The sequence below is a fragment of the Arachis stenosperma genome, chromosome 8 (genome assembly GCF_014773155.1).
Source record: "Arachis stenosperma cultivar V10309 chromosome 8, arast.V10309.gnm1.PFL2, whole genome shotgun sequence".
In the NCBI taxonomy this organism is placed as follows: domain Eukaryota; kingdom Viridiplantae; phylum Streptophyta; class Magnoliopsida; order Fabales; family Fabaceae; genus Arachis; species Arachis stenosperma.
Window position 1 is genome coordinate 47,685,110 of NC_080384.1, and position 19,660 is coordinate 47,704,769.

Genomic DNA, 19,660 nt, shown 5'->3' on the forward strand with positions numbered 1-19,660 from the left:
ATATTTTTTATGTGGCAAGAAGAGAGAGTTTCGGGCCACATAGAAAGCTTTTGTTTTTTTGTTTTTTAAATTTAAGAGTGAGACTCGGATCCGAGACCTCTAAATGAGGATGGAGAAATTATGTCATTTGAACGGTGTTTCGTTGGCATAAAAAGCTTTTGTTTATCGTGTTCTCAATGATGTTTTGCATGTCTAAATTTCCATAATCCTAGATAATAATAATAAAAAAATAAAATGTTAATCATTGTATATTAAGATTCTTTGAATATGTTATTGAATGAACCATAACGCACTAAATAATCTAATACTACGTAGTAGAAATTAATTTCCTGCTTAGTTCACTTTTTATTTTTCCCTGTCAAACAATGAACTAACTATTATCTTATCTAACAATATGGCTACACTCAAAGCAGCAAAATCTAATTTACTAATGATATACAAAATATCTTACCCAATTATGTGACAATTCCTAAGGGTTAACAATGCTATCAATTACATGATATGGTTGTATGAATGTCCTTATTGTTGAAAAGGTTAGATCAAAGTAGTGACCAATGAAAAAATGGAGCAGTGCTCTTAACATATTATTTTACTAGTATCCTGGCCAGTGATCACTGAGTCTTGACATTGTTGATATTATTTTCCATGCTATTTCTTGTTTCTGGAAGACCACTCCCCATGCCAAACATTCCCCACCTAAATTTCCTAAAATTAATCAATGTGGTAAGTATTTTGGTCATTTCGTGAGAATAGGAAAATCATTTGTGAAACATTCAACTATCTATACATATATAGACAAAAAAAAAAAAAAAACTATATATATATTATGAAAGGAAGCCATAAGCCATGCGTACAAGCATCTTGGTTCACGGCTTAAAGTAGGATCTGGAGAAGGGTCACATTCAAAGGATGTAATGTAGGTAGCCTAATCTGATAATTGTTGCTCTAAAGTTCCTTTTTATATATTCTAAGAACAATTATTGTTTTGGATAACTTTTGTACCTGTAAAGGCGTTAGTATATATAAACATGTGATAAAACCAGAAATAGTTTGCAGGGGGATTCAAATGAAAATGCCACAACAGTTAGTTCGCATCAGCTTAGTGCATTCGCCCCATGCACGCTAGAATAATAGACAAGAAAACCTAGTAGATTTTCATGCAAAAATTCAAGCTGTCCAACAAAAATTGTAGTAAAAAAAAGAAAGCATGTAATGAAAGATTATCTAGGAAGCCATGTAATCAGCTATGAATTTGAGAAGAAGAAACGAAAAGAAAAGAGTAAACAACAGAAAATCTTGTTACCTGATGCAATATGGTGATATAGAAAATAATGGATCAAAATCCCAATCACTACCGCCAGAGCCCAAGGGAACACTGGGAAGGAAAGATTCACCAAATAATTGTAAATACTGTGAATATAAAGCAAACTAACAAAGCTTTGAGATGAATATAAAGCAAATTAATTGCATGGAGGGTTGATCTTACCAAAGAAAATGAAAGTCTCAATGCATTTCGTGCCTCCGGACCCTTTTGTTCCTTCCCCTCTCATTTATCTTGGCAACCTAGAGTTCTTTCGCTTAAGGATGTGTTCGTGTGTGCGATGGGAAGGAAATGAAGGGTTTGACGAGTGAAAAGGACTCCTAGTTACTCTTGAAACCCCTTGTTTTCCTCCAAAATCACAACTCACAAACACAACCTTAACCATAGGTTATCTCCACATACCCTGTATTTGAAAAGTCATGAACGTTTCAGGTTTCTTGAAATAGTTCATGCAGAGATAGCTTCTGAAATGAATTTAATCTTCAAGACCCCCCCCCCCCCCCTCCCCTCTTCTCTCTTTTCAAATAATAATAACAGCCCACCTAACCCCCTCCATAGAACAAAATTGGGTAAAATAAAAGAAACAAAATCAGCATATAAGTATAACAGTAGAAGTTGCACTTCAAGAAAATTACTTCTGCAGTTGTTGAACCTCAGCAGGGAATATATATTCCTTTTCTGCTCTAGCAAATGACTGCTCAAGGATCATGAAGTAAGATTGATTAAAGAGAATTTCTTTGGTGAAGAGTAGAATTGGATGAAGGGTAAAGATTTTTACTAAATTTATAAAGAACATGTGCATTGCGCATGATAATTTTTTTGTGTGGTCTTTTTCTTTATTAAAAAAAGTTATCTTCACTCTTCATCAAAACTTCACTCCTCACCATAGTATTACCCTTGATTAAAGAAGCATGAGAATGAGCTTTAACCCAAACACAATCAATCTTCTTTCAAAACATGCCAATCAGTGCAGCTACTGCAAAGTGGGAGGACTTGTAGCCATTTGATAAATTAAATCAACAGCTTTGGCTGGAGTAAATCCAGTTATCATTCCATTCAAAAACACCGGCAATCAATGTAGATGCTGAAAAAGGAGAGGATTTACGGCCATTTGAGAACTTAAATCGGAGGCTAAAGGCTGGAGCAATCCACTATTTGACAATTCTTCCAAGGCTTTAATGTCTTGTTGCAAACGAGCCACATGTAGAACGGTATGATCAAGGACTAAAGGATCATCTGGTGGATTATGGAGAAGGGTGAGCAAAGCCTGTTTATAAACTTGAGCAGACAACAACGGCCTTGTAACCTGCCGACTTCTACAGAAAGTTGCCACCTTGATTACATGTTTACAAAGGTTTCCCAGCCTAGACCAAGAACAATCACAAAGTGAAAATTCTGAGCCAGGATTCCAAACTGTATACACCAAGTTTCTGTCAGTCTGAGAAAGAACTTTTGCATGACGGAGATTTTGCTCATCCAGTATCACATCAACATCTGGAATATTGAGAGCGTGATACCAAGCATTGGCAGATAAAGATTTGTCTTGTAGATTCGCAAAATAGCCAGTATCTAAACTGTATTGGTCTAGCCAATACAAGGAGAGAAATCCAGTAGTTAAAGTGTGGATTAACCAGTCAAGTCTTGGCCAGAAATTAGCATTATTCTCTTTCAAAAGTGTGGATTTTAATTTTATGTGATATGATTCTATTGCAGCAAGTGACTCAGGCATTGTCAACGGTAGTGACTTTATGCCATTAATCCACATATCTGCATGAGAAAGCACGGAAATACTATTATATCAAGAAGTGCTATTCATTTTAAAGATGTTCGAATGAATGGATACTCTGGTAGTTATAATGACAAAAGTTAGCCAATTGAAGATATGGTTGTGAATGTTGCTCAGCAAAAACGGAACTGAAATGAATGAATTTGATCAAAATCTGGACCACGTAAAGGCCAGATTGGGAATGATTACGATGCAGGCTACAATGCAAGTGTTGATATTTCCTCAATGAATACGAAAGAAACCATCCATCACTTGCAAATTACCTATACTTGGTAGCCACTTGCTCTTGAAATACTCCATGAAAGAACATTGATCAACAAAAATTTGCATAAACTCTTCAAGTGCATCCATAGCATTTGGTCCACATCTTGTACAGTAAAGAATCCATCCAAGGTGCCGTAACATCTCCCTTTGCACCTCAAAGTTGCAACATGTCTTAAAAAGCTTTTTGATCCAAGAACGGCGAACATGCCAGGCACATAACAAGATGCGACACTGGAATGCCTCTCTACAACAAGCAAGATCTCATAACATTTGATATTAAGTGGTTATTGCACCAAAACAAGATTTCCAAATGAAATTAAAAGAAATGCAATAATGTTTTTACCTTATGCTATTATAGTCAAAAGATGGATCATCCAGTATAACAGCACTAGGCCTCCATCTAGGATCCTTGGCTCTTATCTTTTCAGATAGCAATGCAATCCATTTATGTATGTCTTTTCTGACAAAGGATGAGGTGATTATCCAAGCAACGGGAATTGCATTTTGAGATGAACCAAAAACAAGTAACGAACACACTGGATACTGTCAGGGACGAGAAAGGAAATAAGACATTATACAATCCTGCAGCATGAAATAATTAAATTTCAAGTTTCTAAACTCACTACATCTGTTTCTTGTAAGCATGAATTTTATTCTCGACCGAAATTAGGGGTAATTAAGCTAAACATATAATTAAACAACAGATTGTAAACAACTAGCTTCCTTCTTGAAAAGGTACATACAAAAACAACATGCAATACCTTAAGCTTCTTCAAGCCAAATGTTGAATGAAAAGAAATGAAACTCTTATTTCCATAACGAATCATCTGTTGCAGCTGCCAATCTGTCTGTATGCCCAAAACAAATGATTGTGAACCTGAGTTATCTTGGTAATAGAAAACATGCTTCGGATGGCGTTGGACCCATATCTTTACACTGCATTCATCGTTTTCCTGCAATTCATGTGAAGAATTACGGATACTCCGTTCCATGTTGCGCACATCATTTCGAGTGAGAAAATCATCACGGTTTTGGGGTCCACCTTGCTTCTGCATCACCTCTACATGGTGCTGTATTATGTTATCAAGAGATATCCCAACATAAAGCATAGACATCACTTTCTGGCGTAACTCATCGGAAATGCGTGGAGCATACATAGCTCTTGTTCCTATTGCATCCCTATCAAGTATTCCATGACACGGTGCCCCTGTTTTGTCTACATGCCTTCTTTGGTTGTATATTATTAGAGCAAGAAGAGGGCGTGTATATAATCTTTTAACAGTGAAATGGCAAAGGCAACCTCTCATCATATGACGCCTCCCTGGTCTGCTTCCCTTCCCTGAAGCAGGCTTGGTACTTTTGCTATCTCCTATGCACGAGTCACCTTCTCGATAGTCCTCAGGACCATAAGAACACCAGTACCTGAATCAATATATGATTTTGTATTGTTAATTAAAGGAATCTTTTCATACTTAAAGACAATTTTTTATAACTTGAGAATAACAATATATATCACTTTGATACACATATTTTTTCTCTCTTAATGTGAACTGCAAACCATATAACTTTATATAAGTGTATAACAGTATAAAAATCAATTAAAAGATAACATACAAGGTATATTCAAGATAGCCGTCAACCCTTGGTTTAGTGACGCTCCCCTCAGGTCTCTTCCTCCTTGATTCTACACGGAAGCTAGCAGGACATTCTGGATTTGAAGACTCCCCTTTCACAAAACCATCCACTCTAACAAAAGGAATCAGAGCAATATCATCACCCCCTTGGCGACCACCCTCTAATTTCACCCAATTTATGTGAGCAGCAGAGAACTCAGCACATGGGGGATCTTGAACTGGAAGGTTTAGAATGTCTTCCATTCTCGGCATCTACAATTCCAAACAGAAAGTGTCAGCTATATTAAAAACTATATGTGCATTGTATGGACTTCTGAAAGAAGCTATGATCAGTATGAATTTTCATCTCAGCTCTCACCAAAGAAAAGAAAAGATGCAAATGCAACCTCTTTGCCTTCCGAACAAGGCATGAGAAAGTGTATGCTAGAAACTAACTACTACCATTCATATCTCAGTTCTTTCAGCATATACTTTCTTCAAAAGATTATAGGGACATCTCTCCCATATATTCCAACATAGATAAATTTTAGAGTATTGTCAAATTTTCCTAAAAATCCTCCTAATCTAAAATCCTAATCACAATGGCATGAGTTCTAACTTCAAATTGCAGTCAAATTCTGAATCAGAAGGAATATCAGGCACACCACCTAGAAAGATTTAGCATTTTCAAATAAATTATCAAGAGTCAAAAGCACAATAATCATAAAAACGAAAGAATTTTTTTTTTAATTTGTCTTCAGATATCTCTCCAAAACCTTTGAACATGATATGAAACTAACCTTATCTCAAGATATTGGAGCTATTCCTCCGACAAGCTTATATAGCAATTCGAGTTTGGCGCTTAGAAATTTTAGGTATCAGAATAGAATAGAAATTAAGCATGAAGCACTGAGTAAATTGGAAGTGTGATAGTGGTTATTAGCCAATTAACCAGTGTAAATGCAAAGTTGTAAACGTTAGAGAATGAAAAATGTAAACTCAATTCATTATTCGTCTACACTGAGAAATTCGTCATTGGTAACACTAACAGTCATCGCAGAGAGGGAGAGAGAGAGAGAGATAATCAGATGAATATTTTTTTGTTTTTTGTTTTTTGTTTTTTTATCTTTTGTTTTGTTTATTCGGAATATCTTCGTGGATAATAAACCAAAAACTAAATGCTAAAAAACAAAAAGTACCGCTTTAATTTTGGGATGGGCTTTGTACCCATTTATGTGGCCAAATACAGAGCTTGGGTTTCTAAATTCATATTTTGTTATATCTGCAGTATATGTATGTCTTATTTCGCCAAAATTAAATCACTGTTTGACCCAAGAAAAAATAAATTTGTTTGGTGGCTGACTGGGTATCAAAAGAAATAGTTTATTATTCCTGGAAAAAAAAAAAGGAAACGGTTTATTGAATACAGAAAGAAATTGTTCCATAATACCAAAAAACAGAAGGAAATTGTTCCAGCAATGTGATTCGGTGGTAAATTCGATCGAAGTCTTAAAAGTGTTCCTGAGAGTTTATTTAGAAGGTTTGGAATTAAAATTTATTCAAAACTGATTTTTTTCTTGCTTTAAAACAATTTATTTCTTTGAGAATTTTAATTTTAATTTTTTTATTTGTAAATCAGACTAAAATAGATCTAATTTTCAAATCAATTCTTATACTCCTCAAATTTAATATCACAAATGTCAAAAATATCTTTATTTATAATTAATAAAATAATTTTGTTAAAGATAAAATAGTAAAAAAAATTTAATTTATATAAAAATTATTTTAAATTAAAGAATTAAATTACATTCTATTAATATATTAAAATGATTTCAAATCATAAAATTAAATTTTAAATAAAAATAAATTTTTTTAAAAGAATAGAATTTTTTTATATTAAATAATAGTAATGTTAGGAAGCCAGCATATTTTATGATTTATAGTTATTAATTAGTTATTATTAATATTTTTAATAGTATAAAATTATATCTAATAGTGTAAAATTATACATATTTTTTATGATTAAATACTAACTAAATTTTAATAAAAATATTGACCCTAAAATTTTCTCATTAAATAATTTTTAAACAAGTTATGAGAATTAAGATTGGTTTTATAGACTAAAATCGTCTCTCAATTTACTAAAGTGACATTCTTAAAATTTTTTGGTATTTTTCATTAATAACGTGCTAATAGGACAAAATGATGAGAGTGGATTTTTTTTTTCAGTTATTTAGTAAAATATAATTTTTTATTATTTAATATCTTTTCTTATATATATTTTTTTTGTTTCATTTAAAGAATATAAAATAAAAAATTATACTTTATTAAAGAATTAAAAAAAATTGAGAGATAGATCCTCCAAAATAACATGGATAATTAGCATTGCATATTGTTATTATATGATAAGATTTGCCTATTTGCCTATTATCTAAAAATTTTTAATTATTATTTTTATATAAAAATAATTATACGTAAAAATTTTTTTAATTTGTTAATTAACTAACAACAATTTAATTAATAATAAATCAATAAGTATTTTTAAATTTTATTTTATATTAATTAATTGTTGTTAATTAATAATTATTTAAATTTTATTTTTAAAAAATATAAAATTCATTCTTCTTAATTATAATTGTTTAAAATTGACTAATTAAAAATTATTTATTTATATATATTTTTTCTCTATTATTGTCAACAAATTTTGGGTATGCTAAGAACTTATCACGTACTATATATGTATGAGGTCTTTGATATCCAAACTAAAAGTCTAAAACTTAAGTATAAAAATAAATTTAATTTTAATATAATATTAGTATAAAATAGTATTATACATTTAATTAATTACATAATATTACTTTAATAAAATAACTACTTTTTATATTGTTTGCATGAATGATCATTCAAAAAATATATGTAATTATATGATTGTATAAAATATGTTACACTCTCAATACATTAAAATTAAGTAGTATGAAAATTCGTATAGATACGTCAGTTATCATTAAGGTTTTGCTACAAACTGTAACGTGTATGAACCTGAGTAGTTTAAGATATTCCAATTACTAATAAGTAAATTGTATGATAAAGATATAAATTTACAGATTTTTTTTTATGGAATGAAAGAGAAATTAAAAAAATTAGAATCTACATTTTGAATATTAATAAAATAATAAAAAATAACTGTAAAAGAAATTTATATTTTTTCTATACAACTTCAATCTATATAGTATCTTACTAATATTATGCTTAAGACTGACACTATAGTAGATAATAGTTTTACCAAGAAGATAAAAATTAATGGTATAAATATAAGAAATTTGAATTGTAATACTCGTTCTGAAATTATTGAATGTCTTTAGATTCTCTTCTCTAACTCTATTTGTATTTTTCTCTTTTAGTTAGTTCATTCTTTTCTATCTTAAGTATATTCCAATATAAATACTATACTTCACAACTCAAGCCACATCTCTCAACATTCAAGTCCATTATCCATGTAGTAACAATATGTCTATATACAGTTATACACTCTGCTTTAGAAAGATTTTTTTTTTAATAAAATAAAAGAAAACATTACCATTATATATCATTGTGAAGCTTAAGTAGTATTTTATATGGTGGGGGCAACGAGGAAGATGAGAATATATTCAAGTTAATATTGGATGTAGAGCATTATTCGGACAATAGCACATTAATGGTGACAAAGAAACTAAGGTGCTTTGATGGGACATTAATGGTATTTAATTTGTGTGCAGAAAAATGAGGAGGGTGACATTATATTTTTGGAAAGTTATCAGATGTACCTAGGAACATCGGTGTTCTAGTTGTTTTAACCGTTGATTTTAATTAATATATATTATATATATTTTTTATAATTTAGATCGACGGTTAAAACAACTGGAACACCGATATTCCCGGTACACCTGATAACCTTCCTATATTTTTACATGTAATGCTGATCCTCAACATTATATTAGACAATCGTGAGTGGTAGGGTTAGTTGGTGACGTCAATTTTTCAACATTGCCTTTTAGGATCAGTCCATACTGGTTTAGGTATTTCAAGTACTTTAACATAATTATTTTAAGATAATTATTTTAAAAATAAAGTATATTTTTTGTTTCTGAAATTTAACAAAAGCTTCAAAAATATCCCTAAATTTTATTTTGTTTTAATTTTATTCTAGAAGTTTTCGATTTGGATCAAATATACCTCTGACGGCTAATTTTTTAAAAAATTTAAGACAAATTCAACAATAATTTCATAAAAACAATCCTCAATACAAGTAAATCAAGCATAATTTGCATGCATTATTGTTAGTTTGGTCTTAAATTTTTTGAAAATTTAGTCGTCGAAGGTATATTTAATGCAAATCGAAAACTTTTGGAACAAAATTGAAACAAAATAAAATTTAGAGATATTTTTAAAACTTTTAAGATCTTATTTAATAGACATATATTTATGTAAAATTTTTCTTATTTTGTGTTTTATGTAAAACAGAAGAAGCAGTTGGGCCGTACACCAACCCACGAGGAGGTCTTCAAAGAAACCCACACACTTAAAAGTGACAAGTCTAGATGGGTGGACAAGCGCTCTCAAGACACTTATGTGAAATATAACATAAATATTAAATTAATGTATATGCTGCCACTTAAATATTTATATACACATATGTATGTATATATTTAAGTTAAAATATTTACAATTTTGTTGTTTGAAGCTAAAATTGCAATGCCTCACATATTCTGATATTTAATTTTTTTTTTTTTGTCATTGATGATCTGCTACTTTACTTACAAGATAGCCCAATTACTTTACATTTAAACATTTACAAAATTATTTTCTATCTTTTTTCGCTGCAGTCATGAGGGAAAGTGTCATTGCTAGAACTTTCTGCCATCACTGATTTTAGAATGTACTGTATTACTTGTTGCATTAATTGAAATGTACTGCATTCATTTGTTGTATTAGTTGAATATGGTGGACGGTAAAAAACTAGTGCTAGGACATTAACATTGCATTTGGGGTTGGTTGAAATTTATTGCACCCTACGTTCATCTTTGTGATTTTGGTCATCAAGAATTATATTTGAAGTCTCAATATTGGACATAATGCACAATCATGTACTTATGAAGATGGTTATAATAATTTGTCTAGAGTATGAAAACTGGAGGAACAAGCACTATACTTCCATGTAATATGGTTTATCATTATATCAAGGCCATTAATCCCATTATGGCCTTATAAATGTACATAAATAATTAAATGTATACAAATAAAATAAGATATATGTCCCTTAGATTATTCATTTTTGATAGATGGTAGTTTCAAATATTTAGATTTGTTATTTAAAAACAAAATGACCGAATAAAAATTAGGCAGAGTATTAGAAAGTATTGTGGAGATGCAAGACATTAGAGCTAATTAACTTCACCTATTGAATATATAGTTATTAAAAGTATATTATATATTATGTACTATATTGTTTGAAACTTGATTTATATAATTGATATAATTATTGTCTAACAAGAGAAGTTTATAAAAAAGTTGGCAAAAGTTCAGGCTCAACATGCCGAGGCTCAAGCATAGGAAATAGAACTATCACCAATTGATGAAGACTTGATTTGGGAGGAAGTGTGTGTGGTGGGCAAAAGAAGAATCGAGTTTACGAAAAATGGTCATTCTTTTTTAGCTCTATCAAGTCTGGAACCACTTCTGCCAATTCTGTATCTGGAAGAGCACCTAGAAATCAAAATTTTATTCCCGATTTGCGAGAATAGATTCATAATCTCAATGAAGAGCTTTTTCAGCGTGTTACTCAACAAACAGATGAACGTATTAGTAAGTTGTTAGATACACGCTTGACTCCTTTGGAAAAGACTAAAAAGAAGTTAGAAAAGTTGGAACGGGCAATTGGAAAGGCCAAGAAGGAAAAGCTGAAACAGAAGAGATGGAATGAGGCTTATGTTAGCTATTATGAGAAGGTTAGAGCGTCAAGTAGTTCTAGTGCAGTTCCACTACCACCGCCACCGTCGCCACCCTCAATGTCTTCGGATGAGGACTATGATGATGATGAGGATGAAAATGACACTGAAGACTATAGCTGATAGTTTGAGCACGGTTGAACAATATACTAGGAATTATAGTCGATGATCAATACACTTTGTTTATGTTTTGAATTATATTGACTTGCTTGTTTATAGTACTTTTCTTTTAGTTTGATAATACGATGAATTTGTTTATTTTTTGAAATATTATAAATATTTAATACAAATTAGATAAAAATTTGTATTAAATTTATATTTATTTTGTATGAAAACAAGTTTATTTTGTAATTAGGAAAAAAATCTATTTTACCTTACTGACAAATTTACAGACGAATTTTCTGTCTGTAATCAAAGTGGGAGATGATTTTCCAAGGTTCAAATTATAAAGGAAAAATCTGTCTGAAAATCTGTCTGTAAATTCGTCTGTAAAAAAATCTGTCGAAAAATTCGTCTGTAATTACAGACAGAAAATCTGTCAAAAAATTCGTCTATAATTACAGATGGAAAATCCGTCGGAAAGTTCGTCGACTTCAGGAAATTGATGAAGAATTTACAGAGAGAAAATCCGTCGATAACTGGTAAAAATCTGTTGGTAATTTTCTGACGAAAAAAATCCGTCGGTAAATAATTTCCGACGGAATTTTTATTGAGGGACAAAATCCGTCGGTAACTAAAAATTCGTCTGTAATAAAGACTAAATCTGTCTGTATTAATCTATTTTCTAGTTGTGGATAATAATAACGACGATAACGATAACGACAATACGTGTAAGAAGAAAATGACGATAACTATAACGATGATGATGAAGATGAGGAGAAAAAGAAAAAGAAAAGAGGAGAATAAATTTCGATGATAATGATGATGATGATGAGGAGGAGGAGTTAGTGACGATGATAACGAAAGAGAAAAATAACAAAAAAAAATGTGTGCAGCAAGATCACAAAAAAAACATATGCGCGTGAGTATAAATGACTTGTTAAACTTATTTGATTAATTAACTTGTATGTATGTAGAAATTTATTCTTTTGGTGTTACCTCATTAATAATATATATAAGATTATATACTCATATCAGACTTTTTATTTAAAAATATACAAACTAAAAATATAAATATATAATTTTCTTATTTACAAAATTAAGGTGTTTAAATATTTATATTTTTAAAAAATATAAGCACCCCTCTAATAAACTTTTATCAAATTAAACCTACCTTAAATGACTAAATCTATCTAAATTTTGATGCTATAAAAAGAATGACTAAACTATCAAATATTTTTAATGATTGAGTTTCGAACAAAAATAACTTAAAAGATTAAATAACAAAAAATATAATAAAAAACTTAAAAACATGAAAAAAACGTCTCGATATGAAGTAAATAGTTTTGTCATTTTTTTTTATTTTGTAAGCGTATTTTTGTTCTTTCTAGTTTTTGAATTATTTTATGAAAGATTAAAATTTTTAGTGACATTCTTTTCTTCCCTAATTTGTAGAATCTAACCCAACAAAATTTAACGGAATTCACGAAATTCCAAAATTCCTTTTGTAGTTATTAAAAAAAAAAAAAACACGTCCTACTCAATATTGACTTAGAGAATCTATATAAAGAAAAGATTACCATTTCCCATTCTACACTTACAAGTTACAAACCCTACTACTTCTTCAACTAACTACTATCACTCCCACCAGATTCTCATAATTCCCTTATTCCCAAAATAATTTCTTCTTCTTCTTCTTCCATGGCATTACCAATCCCTCCTAATCCAATCTCAACTATAGACCCTGAAGCACCCCAGATCGCAAATGCAACCCCAATCTCAAACACAAACAACCCTTCATCTTCAGGGCCAGCTTTCATCGCCATGCAAAAAGTCAAAACTAACCTTGTCCTACGTTCTAAATGGGCTGAGCTTAACGGCGCCATGGGCGACCTTGGCACCTACATCCCCATCGTCCTCGCCCTCACCTTGTCTCGAAACCTTAACCTCGGCACCACCCTCATCTTCACCGGAATCTACAACATCGTCACCGGTGCAATCTACGGTGTCCCTATGCCCGTCCAGCCCATGAAGTCCATTGCCGCCGTTGCCCTCGCGGATCCCACCTTCTCCGTCCCGGAGATCATGGCTTCCGGGATCCTAACCGGAGCCGTGTTGCTTGTACTAGGCCTGACCGGCCTCATGCAGCTGGCATACACCCTCATTCCGCTCAGCGTCGTGAGGGGTATCCAGCTGGCACAAGGACTTTCCTTCGCTTTGACAGCTGTCAAATACGTGAGGAAAGTCCAAGATTTGCCAAAGTCGAAATCTTTAGAGGAAAGAAACTGGCTTGGTTTTGATGGATTGGTTTTGGCCATTGCTTGTGTTTGTTTCATTGTTGTTGTCAACGGCGCCGGTGACAAAGATCGTAGTTGCGGTGGCGGCGTTGGTGGTGGTGATGTTGAAAGTGAACGTAATAGTAATAGTAATTTTGATAGCAATGCTAGCGTAATTGTTGTTGTTGGTGATGATAGTGACGAAGGAAGAACGAGTAGAATTGGGAGAAGAGTGAAGAACGTTGTGTTTTCTTTGCCTTCTGCGTTTATTGTGTTTGTTTTGGGTGTGATTTTAGCCTTTGTGAGAAGACCCCAAGTTGTTCGTGAGATTAAGTTAGGACCTTCTTCAATTGAAGTTGTCAAGTTCACTAAGCATGTTTGGAAGGAAGGTTTCGTAAAAGGTACAACTAATTTATATTCATGTTTAATTTGCATCAACAAAAATGTTATTTATACACTAAAATCAGCTCTGATCGATCACAAATTAGTCTTAATCTATCGAGCTGTGGCACAATTCCATCGTGTATATGAATAGTTGCCTAAACTTTGTCTAACTCACTTTTTGTAAGGTTTGATTTTTTAAAAATTATTTATTATTTTTATATTTTTTAAATTAAATATTAATTTTTAACCAAATTGACATCACATTATAGGCATTCACCGTTATTTTAATCTAATAGTACTATCTTAAATTTCTCAAAAATCCGTACTTTGTGCAATAATTTACAGGTACGATTCCTCAGCTTCCCTTGTCAATTCTAAACTCAGTGATCGCGGTTTGCAAGCTGACTTCGGACTTGTTCCCGGGAAAAGACTTCTCGGCGACGTCGCTGTCGGTAACGGTGGGGCTCATGAACCTAGCCGGAGGGTGGTTTGGTGCCATGCCATGTTGCCACGGTGCTGGTGGCTTAGCAGGGCAATACAAATTTGGAGGGAGGAGTGGAGGGTGTGTGGCGATTCTTGGAGCAGCAAAATTGGTTTTGGGTTTTGTTTTGGGAAGTTCATTGGCCCATATATTCAATCAATTCCCAGTGGGAATCTTGGGAGTTTTGCTTTTATTTGCAGGGATTGAACTTGCTATGGCTTCAAGGGATATGAAGAACAAACAAGATTCCTTTGTGATGCTTATTTGCACCGCTGTTTCACTTGTTGGATCAAGTGCTGCTCTTGGATTCCTTTCTGGAATTCTTGTTTTTCTTATTCTTAGGCTTAGAGATTGGACAAAGGGTAAACCACTTTCTAGTTTTTGGTTGCGTGGAAGCCCTCGCCTTTGAACATTAATTTAACTAATTAAGCCACAGATTATGATCTAGTGCTTAATTAATTAACCATATGTTCAAAGGACAAAACGTCTCTTTACGATTCAAAAATTTTAAATTAATCCCAACTATTTAAATGATTGGTCTAAACGGTGTCCTACTGATATTTCAGGAACCGCTTTAGTGTTATAGTTGGATACCGTTTAAAAATTTTTAAATTGTTAAAAAATACTTTATCTTTTCGAAAATAGTATTTATTACTAATTATAAGTGTAATTACTTATTTATAGTTTTTTCTTTATGTTTTTTTAGTTTGGTATTTGTACGATGTATCTGTAAAAGGTGATTTGTATGAACTTCAATTGTTGTTCGCTTTTGTTTCCGTACTGTGGCTTGAGTACATGATTCCATGTTAAAGTGATATGTACAATGTAATGTTTGTTACTATATTATTTAATAAAAAAAGTTTGGGTTATTTACGCATCAAAATTAAGAGATTTTAGAGATACATAAATCACATCAAAATTGAAAGGTGATAAAGTAAAAAGAATGTTTATCTAATAAAAGCTTTATTAAAAAAATTGATGGGGTTTAATTATTTCACAAAGCCTTAATAAATATTGACTTAATTGGGTGTATTGTTCATGATGTCTGTGGTTGGAATATTGCTTTTATACATGACATTAAAGTAGCAAAAATTAGAGAAGAAAATGCTATTTTCCCATTCTGAGTGAATCATGAGATCAGAACAAATTCTACTTTTGGAATAGAATTTATGGAAGAATTGATGCTTGAATGAATGATAGTTTGAGTTTGACAAGGGTTAGCTAGTCCACAAACTAATGGCTACAGAGATCTCAATGCTATAGAAAGGACAAAGGAGAATGTAAAAGAATTTTATTGCTTATAAGGCAGGACAATACATTAAGATAGCTAATCCTCAAGAATCTGCATTTTCTTTCAAGTAACTGTATGCATTGTACAATAAGTATACTTGATGTCATATAAGCAATTCATTGATTGGAGGGTTTTTTTTATGTGTCTTCTTCTCTGTTTTTCCTTGTGTGAAAGCACTACTATCTATTAGAAGTTGGTGTTTTCAATCTGTATTTTTAGTCATCAGTCTAATTTCTTTAGTCTAATAATATAATAATATATTTTAATTTATATATTTAAATTAATAGTTAATTACTGGCAAAAAAATAATAAATTTTATTGATCCTTTAATATTTATCTTTCACTAATTATATATGTATTATTTTTATATATCTTCAGTTTTTAATATTAAAATTGATTGATAACAAGTAATAGAGGATAATAAATTTGTTTTTATATAATAAAAAATGTATAAAAGAAAATAGTTAAAAAATTATTTCTCTAAATCTTTTTATATATTGGCAGACTAATTAACTACCCAAATATATAGTGACAAAAAAAAACCTACCCAAATATATATTTCAAGAAAGTAATGTTGCCGCTCTAAAAAATTTCTTAATAAAATTCTAAAAAAATAATTTCTTAAAAAATTCTAAAAAACAACAAAAATTTAATAAATATAGCACAATATAATCTAACTTAAAAGATAATTATTTAACACACAACATAAACTTAAAATACAATATAAAAATCCATCCATATTATTTGAGGATCAAACTATTTTAACATATAAAATTATTCCTGTATTGTCTATGACTATCACACTTCTACAACATTGCCTAGATCTCATTAATAAAACCAATAATAAGTAAAATTCTAATTTTAAGTTCTTATATAAATAGAATAGATTATTATATTATAATTTTGAAAAAAAAAATTCTCTGAGATATGTTAAAATAACACTCTTATCTCCTCTATTTATAAAATATACACTCCACTCCCTTATGATTTTTAAAAAACTTTATTTTTAATCTATTTTAAATTTTTTATGTTAACTAACGTTAATTTATCTATTTTTAAAAAAATAAATTTTTTTTATAAAAATACCCTTTAACAAAAAAAAAATTTAGATTAAATTTTATTTTCGAAATACCTTTTAACAAATTATTTTTTTTATTGATTAAATTGTATTATTTATACCAAAATATTTTTTAAAAAATTTTAAGAAAATCTGAAAAGAAAACTATCTGAAAAAGAAGAAGTATGGATCCTTCAAGGACAACCTTCAAAAGCAAGAGTGACTATCATTTGTGTTTTTGAAAAAATAATTTGACCGTTAAAAAAATAATTTGTTATCTTATGAAAAAATAATTTAATCATTAATTTTTTTTTAAAAAAGATTTTAGTAAAAATACAATTTAATTAATAAAAAAATATTTTGTTAAAATGTATTTTGATAAACAAAATTTAATCACAAAAGAAAATAAAATTTTGCTAAAAGATATTTTTATAATTTTTTTTAAAAATGGGTAAAGTTAATGTTAGTCAACACAAAAAGTTTAAAATGAATTAAAGAAAAGGTTTTTTAAAAGTTATAAGAGATAAAAAATATATATTTTATAAATAAAAAAGAGAAGAGTATCATTTTAATATTCTGTATTAAAAAAATATTAGATGAACAAGTATTTTTGTAATAAATTCACATAAAGTTGTCTTTTTAATATTAACCCAATAAAGAAATTTCTTAAAGCTAACACAAAACAACACAGAAATTATAAGGAAAATAACATTAAAAAAATTCTTAAAACTAACACAAGTTTGTTTGAAAAATTCATAATAATTATATAAAGCAATACAAAATTGTTACGGCCTGGCCCAAGGTCCGCACGGGTCGACCCGACCCAAGCTCTATCCGACCCGGCCGCGCACCCTCCAACCGACCCGGACACGCGTCCTGTACGACCCACACGCGGCTGCAGGACAACGTCCTTGAGAATATGGGCCTGTTCCCATAAGGGACCCACTACTGACATGTATATAAAGGGAAGATTGGCTCTTCCCACGAGGTACGTCATATCCTTTCACCTCGTTATTCTGCCCGCCTGCACATCGCTGACTTGAGCGTCGGAGTGTCTTTGCAGGTGGCACCCCCCTCATCTTCTCTCCAGGACAAGTGCTCGTCTGCTCAACTTACCCGCAACCAGTGCGACCCCGACCAAGGCGTCCTCGCCCCCTCACTTGCACACCCGACCTGTCCGGAACCCGACCACCGAACAAAAATTTTGTATAAATAACGCAAAGAATATGAATAAGAAAAGAAAAAAAATAAAACGTATATATTGAGATAAGAGAAAAAAAGGAGAGCAAGAGGAAGAAAAAGGCAAAAAAAAAGAATAAAAAGAGAAGACAAAGCAAACATAAAAAAAAATAAAAGAAAAAAGAACATAAGATATTTAAATTGTATCGATAAATATATAGAATTCAGATGCAATCGGTAAAACTAAAAGTATCACTATAAAGAATACACAATTTAGTGATAAGTTTTTAATTATTTTGTGACGGTTTCAAAATGCCACTAAACAATTCTGCAATATTTGGCATAACCACCGTTAAAATCAAATATTGTGGTAACCACTAGTATAATAGCTGTTAAAATTTTCCATGTGATTATTATTATTATTATTATTATTATTATTATTGATAATCTTTTGTGACCCTTGAGTATTCTCTTATCGTAGACAATATATCATCCAAAATCATTCATAGTTTATATAATATTTGAATGATTTTGTGGTAAATGAAATATATTTTTGAAGGGCAACTTAGCATTTCAATCTTTAGTATTAAATCTACACCCTTCTAGGCCATTCTTACCTCTAAAAGAAATAAAATGGATGTGTCATGGTGACATGGATGTTCATGAGAATCCCAATTTCAGGACACTATAGTAGTGTAGTGGAACAAACTTAGGAAGTAAGTGGTGACTTAAAAATTAAAGTTACATAGGTAAGTAGTTTAGGAGATTGTGGTAAAGAGAATATGCCCTTGTTAGGACTATAGGACATAGCTAGTAGCACCCTTTTTTTTAATTTTAATGGAAATTAAATGATTCTATTATTAATAATTTGACTAATCTGATCCAACACAAAAGTTTGAGGATACAAATTTTGCAATAATTTTTTTTATTTTTGAAATTTAAATTTAAAACTTCTAATTAAAAGAATAGGGCAGTTTGGATTGACTTTTGAAAAAAGTATTTATTTTTTTCACCTTTTAAAAAAAAATATTTTTTTTAACAGACAAAAATGATTTTATATTTAAATAGACTTTTTAAAAAAAAAATTAAGTATTAAAAACGTTTTTTATTTTTATTTTTTTTAAAGTAAGGTATTGTTAGTTTTTTTTTAAAATGAATAATTTATTTTCTAATAAAAGTATTTTTTTAAAATACGTATCTAAATAGTTTTAAATTAAATAAAAATACTTTATTTTAAAAAATATTTTTTTTACTGAAAAAACCAATCCAAACTAGCACTAAAACTTTAAAATAGTAACACATTTGAAATTTGATGGTATAGCTTTCACTTTATGCTTAATACTTTCCAAGTGCTTTTAACCCCTTTCAACCCTTTTTGCCTCTTGGGTAAGAGAAAGAGTGAGGGCCCTTGAATTTAAAAAAAATAAAATAAAAATAAAAAGGAAAAAAAAATTCTAGCACTGGGCAGTAGAAATTAAATGAATCTAGCATGAAGAACGATCCATGTTTTACTTGTTGGTAGTGTAGGTAGGTCATACTCTTACAAGCATTTCTCTAAATCAATTGAATATTTTGTTTCTTGTTGATCAATTATATTGCACAAACTTTATAGGAACTGTTTTCTTCTTCTTTTTCTCCTTCCTTTTTGATATTGTGTTCTATCTTATTATTATTTTTATATTATTTATCTTCCCAACATTGCAAATAAAGTGGGATAAACAGAGACTCTAAGATGTGGTAGCTAATTAAGTGGGAGATAAATAGAATTTTTTTTTTAAAGATGGGTATGAGCATGTTATGTGGTTAATCTTCATTTAGTCCATATCTAATATTAGAGCATATGATAAGGTTTTAACTTTTAATCCTTATTATTATTCTTATTCTTTACCATCATCACAAGTTAACCTTACTAGAGGTAGAGGCCA

General features: G+C 30.5%; 2 protein-coding genes across 6 annotated transcripts; one reads left to right on the top strand and one right to left on the bottom strand.

Moving 5' to 3' along the window:
• On the bottom strand, positions 1 to 6,081 carry LOC130946573 (uncharacterized). 5 transcript variants are annotated; one of them, XM_057875359.1, is made up of 9 exons: positions 5,785 to 6,081; positions 4,986 to 5,257; positions 4,133 to 4,793; positions 3,715 to 3,914; positions 3,371 to 3,615; positions 1,957 to 3,088; positions 1,487 to 1,724; positions 1,304 to 1,375; positions 1 to 696 (listed from the first exon to the last, which is right to left on the bottom strand). In XM_057875359.1, the coding sequence occupies exons 2-6, from the start codon at positions 5,255 to 5,257 to the stop codon at positions 2,394 to 2,396; spliced, it is 2,073 nt and encodes a 690-aa protein (XP_057731342.1). In that variant the 5' UTR covers positions 5,785 to 6,081; the 3' UTR covers positions 1 to 696; positions 1,304 to 1,375; positions 1,487 to 1,724; positions 1,957 to 2,393. The 5 variants fall into 5 exon arrangements, with proteins under 5 accessions (XP_057731342.1, XP_057731341.1, XP_057731340.1 ...); XM_057875358.1 differs by having other exon boundaries at positions 3 to 705; positions 2,217 to 3,088; XM_057875357.1 differs by having other exon boundaries at positions 4 to 705.
• Positions 6,082 to 12,684: 6,603 nt separating this feature from the next.
• On the top strand, positions 12,685 to 15,077 carry LOC130945170 (molybdate transporter 1-like). The gene is made up of 2 exons (XM_057873864.1): positions 12,685 to 13,744; positions 14,073 to 15,077. The coding sequence occupies exons 1-2, from the start codon at positions 12,769 to 12,771 to the stop codon at positions 14,615 to 14,617; spliced, it is 1,521 nt and encodes a 506-aa protein (XP_057729847.1). The 5' UTR covers positions 12,685 to 12,768; the 3' UTR covers positions 14,618 to 15,077.
• Positions 15,078 to 19,660: the final 4,583 nt, after the last annotated feature.

Coding starts and splice junctions, on each gene's coding strand:
- LOC130946573 (XM_057875359.1), bottom strand. CDS start 5,257: ATGCCGAGAATGGAAGACATTCTAAACCTTCCAGTTCAAGATCCCCCA. Junction 3,616..3,714: donor TTTGACTATAATAGCATAAG/GTAAAAACATTA, acceptor TGCTTGTTGTAG/AGAGGCATTCCAGTGTCGCA. Junction 3,089..3,370: donor CAAGTGGCTACCAAGTATAG/GTAATTTGCAAG, acceptor TTTCTCATGCAG/ATATGTGGATTAATGGCATA.
- LOC130945170 (XM_057873864.1), top strand. CDS start 12,769: ATGGCATTACCAATCCCTCCTAATCCAATCTCAACTATAGACCCTGAA. Junction 13,745..14,072: donor GAAGGAAGGTTTCGTAAAAG/GTACAACTAATT, acceptor AATAATTTACAG/GTACGATTCCTCAGCTTCCC.